Source organism: Festucalex cinctus, chromosome 6, assembly GCF_051991245.1.
Source record: "Festucalex cinctus isolate MCC-2025b chromosome 6, RoL_Fcin_1.0, whole genome shotgun sequence".
Lineage (NCBI taxonomy): Eukaryota > Metazoa > Chordata > Actinopteri > Syngnathiformes > Syngnathidae > Festucalex > Festucalex cinctus.
In genome coordinates, this window is record NC_135416.1 from 18,558,765 (window position 1) to 18,565,428 (window position 6,664).

The window sequence follows — 6,664 nt, forward strand, 5'->3', positions numbered from 1 at the left end:
CCTATCATAGTGTAAGAGGATTTATTTTCATATTATTATATGTATTTGTTGGGGTCTATTTTGTTTTGATTTTGGGGGACCGGAACTACATTGTGGGAGATGAGCGTGTGGCGCGGAAGGATACAGAGAGAGAGAAAGGAGGGGGAACGATTGTGAGGGAAGTTGAATTAGAACGAGACGAGGAAATAAAGTGAAAGCTGGAGCTATTCCCTCTCCGACTGTTTCTTTCCACGACCTCCAGTTGGAGCGATCCACAAACACTTGTCTTCACGAAGATCCTGTGTTACACTGGTGGCAGCGGTTTGTGGATTTTCAGCGGTGAGTGAGGTTGAATTTGCGCTCCGTTCGAGAGCCTGTGCTAAGCTAGCGGCGGCCGACGAAAAGTGAACGTTGCCCGATACCTTGTCCACAAGAGGACAGGAGGACAACGGCTCGCTTCGACGAAGGAGGACCGCGCTTGTCAGCTAACAGGTGGACAATTTACAAACTGCTTTTCACTACGAACTTTCAACTATGGCGAACAATTTTTGGAACGAGCTGTCCTTTCAGTTGAGTAAGAACCGCGCCATCCCACATTACCGCCAAATTTTTATGGGGGATGGTAAGGAGGATTTTTCGAGATGGTGCAGACACTTTGAGGTGACTGTTGGTGCTCACTCTGAGGCTGACGAGGACAGTTTAGCAAAGCTGTTACCTACATGCTTGGGTGGGGCCGCATTCAGTTACTGGGACAGTCTATCTGATGAAGACAAGAGCGACTATACAATCACTAAAGAGAAACTGAAGGCTGTTTTTGGACAAGCTGCCTATTTATCAACATTTCAAAGTTACATTAATGCACGTGGCCGTCTTCCTGGTGAGGCTCTTCCTGTGTTTGCTGCAGAGATCAGCCGCTTGGTTGAAGAAGCTTTCCCGACATATGGTGATGACGCTAAAAGTGGAGAGAAATTTCGCCGCTTCATTGCTGGACTTGATCCATATCTGCAACTACGATGCCACGAACAAGGTGTGAAAACACTTGAAGAGGCTCTGAAGTTTGCGGTACAAATTGAGACTGCCCATCAAGCAAGCAGAGTGTTTGCTGCTCAGGGGCCTTTTCCTGCAGCACCCACTTATCCTGCAGTTTCGCCTATCGTGACACCTCCTCTTCCCATGGCTGCTCCCCTGGGTGTCCACTCAGCTAATGCAGATGACATGAAGAAGATGTTAAAGACCATTGAGGCATTATCAGACAAGGTGGAACGACTACAATTGACAGTTAGCCAGCAAGGGCAGGATTCACAATGCCGTGGTGGCGCTGGCTATGGATTTCGTCACAGGAGTTTCACACCTGAGGGACTACGACGTGATCGCTATCCTGCAGAACGATACTACGGATCACCACCTCGTCGCAGAGATGCATCCTACGAAAGAAACTCAACTAGTCGCAGTGCGTACCGGACCTCCCGACGTGATGAGGAGGTGTACAACCAACAAGGTCCACGCACTCAATCGGAATCATCGCAACGCAATAGGAGAGGCTACAGTCCTTCACGGAGGAGCTACACGGATCGTGGCCGCTCTCCTGATCGATACGCCGGGGGACATCATCAACGATCTCCGAGTCCAGCTGGACGTGTACGTTTCCAGTCTCCTTCACGTCCTCAGACGGATCAGGGAAACTACGAGTAGTTGACGATGAGGGCCAGTTGTCAACTACTTGCTCCCAGGCCCAAAAAGACTTGGACACATCATCTGACACACCTGTAAGTGACAGTACATTGTTGACTGATAATGAGAGGAGATATGTCTCAATTATTGTTGAAGACACAGTGGTACATGCATTTGTTGACACGGGGGCTGACATTTCGGTCATTAGTGAGGATTTCAGAATGAGTACACATGCTTTACAGAGAAAGCCAATTGTGAAGCAATTTATTCCTCTCACTGGGGTCACAGGTGATCCTCTAGACTCTGTAGGCTCTATTTCAGTTAACCTGAGTATTGCACACAAGCCAATGGTACACCCGCTTCAAGTTGTCAGGAACTGTACCAAACCTGTTATATTGGGTTGGGATTTCCTAGTTGCCAATGGTATCACCGTGGACACACGGAACATGGTATTGGATGTCGAGGGAACAACAGTACCACTGGTTAGTCCACGTCGATATGTTCCATGCTTGGCTGCTGTTTCTGTGTCATCCACAGTCCCAATTCCCGCTCTGTCTGAAATGGTCATCGCAGCAACTATTGTGGCACCTCAAAAGGGACTGAAACCCAACAGCTATGCAGGTGTGTTTGAACCACATTACACAGATCAATCTAATACGGGTTTTGCATGGACTGTGGCTAATGTAGAACAAGGCTCTATTTGCATTCGGGTGGCAAATCTTTCTCATGAGGAGGTCATGTTACATGGTGGTACACAGATAGGACGTTTTCATGCTATCTCTGAGGATGGCCAAGGTGAATACACTACTATTGACTGTTCCATTGGTAATATGAATATTGAGGTGCCTAACGGTGCTGAGCCAGTCATCCTTCCAGATGTGAAAGACTTAGAACTGACGCAGATTCAGAAAAATCAATTGACAGAAACTTTGACCTCTTTTGCCGATGTGTTTAGTCAACACCCACATGACTTTGGCAGGACGGACCTAGTTACACACAGAATAACTACAACTTGTGACAACCCAATTTCACAGAGAGCTTATCGTACGTCTCCTAAAATGAAGGCAGAAATCCACCGTCAGGTGGACGCTCTCAAGGCACAAGACTTGATAGAGGACAGTATGAGCCCGTGGGCAAGTCCAGTAGTGATGGTGAGAAAGAAAGATGGTTCGTACAGGTTTTGTGTGGACTTTCGGAAACTAAACTCTGTTACTGTTACTGACGCACATCCCTTACCAAGGGTGGACGATAGTTTGGACGCATTGTCGGGTTCTCAATTTTTCTCAACAATGGATATGTCAAGCGGGTATTGGCAGGTGAAAATGGATCCTGCGGATAGACACAAAACCGCGTTCACAACAGGTGATGGTCTTTACCAATTTAAAGTAATGCCCATGGGCTTAAAAAACTCTCCACCAACATTTCAGAGACTCATGGAACTTGTGTTGAGGGGACTTCACTGGACGACCTGTGTCATTTATTTAGATGACATTATTTGCATGGGTAAAAGCTTTGAAGAGCACTTGCATAATCTCAAAGACATTCTTGGGCGTTTTAGAGAAGCAGGTTTGAAACTAAACCCCAGAAAATGTGATTTTTGCAAAACGAGTGTGAAATATATGGGACACATTGTATCCCGTGACGGGCTCACGTTGGACCCTGTCAACAGTGCACGCATCCGTGACTGGCCTGTGCCACGTTCACCAACCGAGGTACGCGCATTTTTGGGTTTGTGCTCATATTATAGACGTTTTGTACATAAATATGCGTTCGTGGCACAGCCTCTGCATAGACTCACACAAAAACAAGTACTTTTCCAGTGGACTGATGAATGTTGTGTGGCTTTTCAGACATTGAAAGATGCACTTACTTCCGCACCAATAATGGCCTTCCCTAATTTTGACCAACCATTTATTTTGAGTACGGATGCCTCCAATTTTGCAATTGGCTCAGTACTCTCTCAGGTTCAAAACGGGCTTGAAAGGGTGGTGGCTTACGCAAGTCATGTTCTTTCAAAGACTGAGAGAAAGTGGTCTACCTATGACAAAGAATTATATGCTATTGTTTGGTCAATTAGACACTTCAGACACTATTTGAACTGTAATCCATTCACTATTGTTACTGATCATCGTCCTCTGCTCAGTTTAAGAAAAATGGATCTGACGCATGACCCCACGGGACGCCGAGGCCGTTGGGCGTTGGAACTGGATCCCTATCAATGGAGAATTACGCACAAAGAAGGAAAGAAACATACGAATGCTGATGCAATGTCACGGATTCCTATGGTGGCACAGGAATCCACTGAGAGGACAACTTCCCGCTCAGTGGAATGTCATCCCTTCCCTGATGATGCTGAAGTGGTGGCCCCCACTTCAGACTTGTTAGGCTCAGTTGGACAACCTTCTGTTGACAACAGTGCCTCATCTCAGGTATGTTTTGTTGACTGCAACACTGAACGGTGGAACACTATGTTACTGCCGACATTGTCTGTTCAGACTGATGACATAATTTCCGCACAACTTTCTGATACCGTGCTCGCTGAGGTATATGCCTGGGTGAAAAATCAAAAACGCCCTTATCTGAGACAGGTTAAAGGTCGGGTTCAGAGAAAACTTTGGTGGCAGTTTCCCAAGTTAGTGCTATGTGATGATGTACTCTGTCGCACAGGTCGCAGTGTCCCGGGGAAACTGGACTATTATCAGGTGGTAATACCAGCCTCACTTGTTACAGAGACGATGCATTTTCTTCATGGCAATCCGTGTTCTGGTCATTACAGTGCTGAGCGCACTGTTAAGCGAGCATTGAACATGTGCTATTGGCCAGGAATGAGATCCGACCTTGAAAACTTTTGTAACCTGTGCGAGTCATGTGAAGCCTTCAGGAAACCGGTGCCACAACGCAAAGCGCCTTTACATTCTATCCAGTCTGACAGACCGTTTCAGTTTGTGTGTACAGACATAACTGAACTTCCGATTACGACTGCGGGCAATAGATATGTACTGGTAATACAAGATCATTTTACTAAGTATGTAAACGTCTACCCCATGACGGACCAAAAAGCGGCGACAGTGGCCCAGTTATTTTGTGAGCGATACATCCCTGACCATGGTGTTCCTGAAGAACTGTTTTCAGATCAGGGCCGGCAATATGAATCAGAGGTGGTACAAACTATATGTCAACGACTAAACATTAAAAAGAAAAGGACATCGCCATATCACCCACGAGGGAATGGTATGGTGGAAAGATTCAATCGGACATTGAAAGGACAATTGGCTAAATTGATTCAGGATCATGGGGGTGAATGGGACTATTACCTACCTGCTGTGGTTCTATCTTTTAATGCCACCCCACACTCAAGCACGGGGTATTCACCCTATTTTCTTGCTCATGGCAGAGAGCCAAGGCTACCTGCAGAGGTCCAAGTGGCCCCGCCCAGAGAATTGGACACCCCACGAAACTATGGGTCAGAACTAGTGTCACGCATGAGCTTGGCATTTGAGACAGTTCACAGGTTTCGTGAGGAACAAGAACTAAAACGTGAATACTACTATAACCAACAGGTTAATTTCAAGCCTTATGGTTGTGGGGATTTGGTGTGGATTGATGATCCTACCACACAACGACAGAAGCTATGTCCAAACTGGACCGGGCCTTTTAAGGTCATTTCTGTTGATGAGGATGGTCTCTTGTACCAGCTGTTGGATGTTAAAGATACTCAGGCCGCACGAAAAACTATTCACTATGATCGTTTGAAACCTTTCCGGGGCACAATATTACCAAAAACTGTGTCTTTTCCTGCCAGGGACCGTACGCCGAGTTACACGGCATTGTCCGGTTCTCTTCCTATTCGTTTTGGTGATAGTGGGTTGACTCAACTGTCAGGGCCCGCTAGGCCTTCTGTGCCGGCACAGAGGAGACTAACAGGCCGCGTCTCCCATAAGCCAGGATTGCGTCCTCTAGGTGACCCTTCAGGGCCATCTATGACCAGGAGTGGCCGTATTATTCGAAGGCCACAGCGCCTTCTTGCATGAGGTGTTTATGCTAAATGTGTTTACAAAAAAAAAAAAAAAAAAAAAAAAAAAAAAAAAAAAAAAAATGATGGCACATGCCTGTGTTAATTGTTTATGGGATATGTGTACCACTTCCTAATGGTGTGTAGTTTTTTTAGGGGTCTTATGTTTGTACAATGATGATTGAATTTGGTTCAATTTTGTTAATTTTGTCTGTTGATATGTTCCAGACGAAATGTGGACATTTCATTTTGAAGAGAAGGAAATATGTAAGAGGATTTATTTTCATATTATTATATGTATTTGTTGGGGTCTATTTTGTTTTGATTTTGGGGGACCGGAACTACATTGTGGGAGATGAGCGTGTGGCGCGGAAGGATACAGAGAGAGAGAAAGGAGGGGGAACGATTGTGAGGGAAGTTGAATTAGAACGAGACGAGGAAATAAAGTGAAAGCTGGAGCTATTCCCTCTCCGACTGTTTCTTTCCACGACCTCCAGTTGGAGCGATCCACAAACACTTGTCTTCACGAAGATCCTGTGTTACAATAGCTTACCTATTGTAAAGTTTACAAGTTGAGCCATGATTGGTTGTTACGTGAGCCCTCAACACGTGATGGAATTTTCAGTCAACAGCAAGTGGCAAAATGCCTTTGAAGGTGTTAATTGTACATTATCAAATTCATGATAGACAAAATATTGACTTTTTACTACTGAAAGTTGCAAAATTAGTCAATTATTCCTTTTAGCCGAGCAAAAGAATGGGCTGTCTAAAAGGTGATGCAGTCTTTGTCAGGTTAAATTGAAATCAGTGATGCAATGCTTAAGTGGCATATGTGTTCCATAGATAGTAAAGAGTTCACGTTCTTTATTTGTACGTGCCCTCTTGAAATAATAATAATAATAAAAATGGCTTCAATTGAGTTGTATATGTTATAGGTCACATTATTTGTGTAAAAAGTTGTTGAAATGATTGATATTGGTCTTGTTTTTCTATATAACAAAA

General features: G+C 45.0%; 1 protein-coding gene across 4 annotated transcripts; it reads left to right on the forward strand.

The window, feature by feature from the left end:
* Positions 1–30: 30 nt before the first annotated feature.
* Positions 31–6,124, forward strand: LOC144020185 (uncharacterized). 4 transcript variants are annotated; one of them, XR_013283821.1, is made up of 2 exons: positions 31–3,362; positions 3,794–6,124. XR_013283821.1 is itself a non-coding variant. In XM_077523382.1 (2 exons), exon 1 carries the CDS (start codon positions 514–516, stop codon positions 1,669–1,671), a length of 1,158 nt encoding a protein of 385 aa, XP_077379508.1. In that variant the 5' UTR covers positions 32–513; the 3' UTR covers positions 1,672–1,745; positions 2,188–6,124. The 4 variants fall into 4 exon arrangements, 2 of the variants coding, with proteins under 2 accessions (XP_077379508.1, XP_077379509.1); XR_013283820.1 differs by having other exon boundaries at positions 31–2,271; XM_077523382.1 differs by having other exon boundaries at positions 32–1,745; positions 2,188–6,124.
* The last annotated feature ends 540 nt before the right edge of the window (positions 6,125–6,664 follow it).

What these genes read in the sequence shown, in the direction of transcription:
- LOC144020185 (XM_077523382.1), top strand. Translation starts at nt 514, where the DNA reads ATGGCGAACAATTTTTGGAACGAGCTGTCCTTTCAGTTGAGTAAGAAC.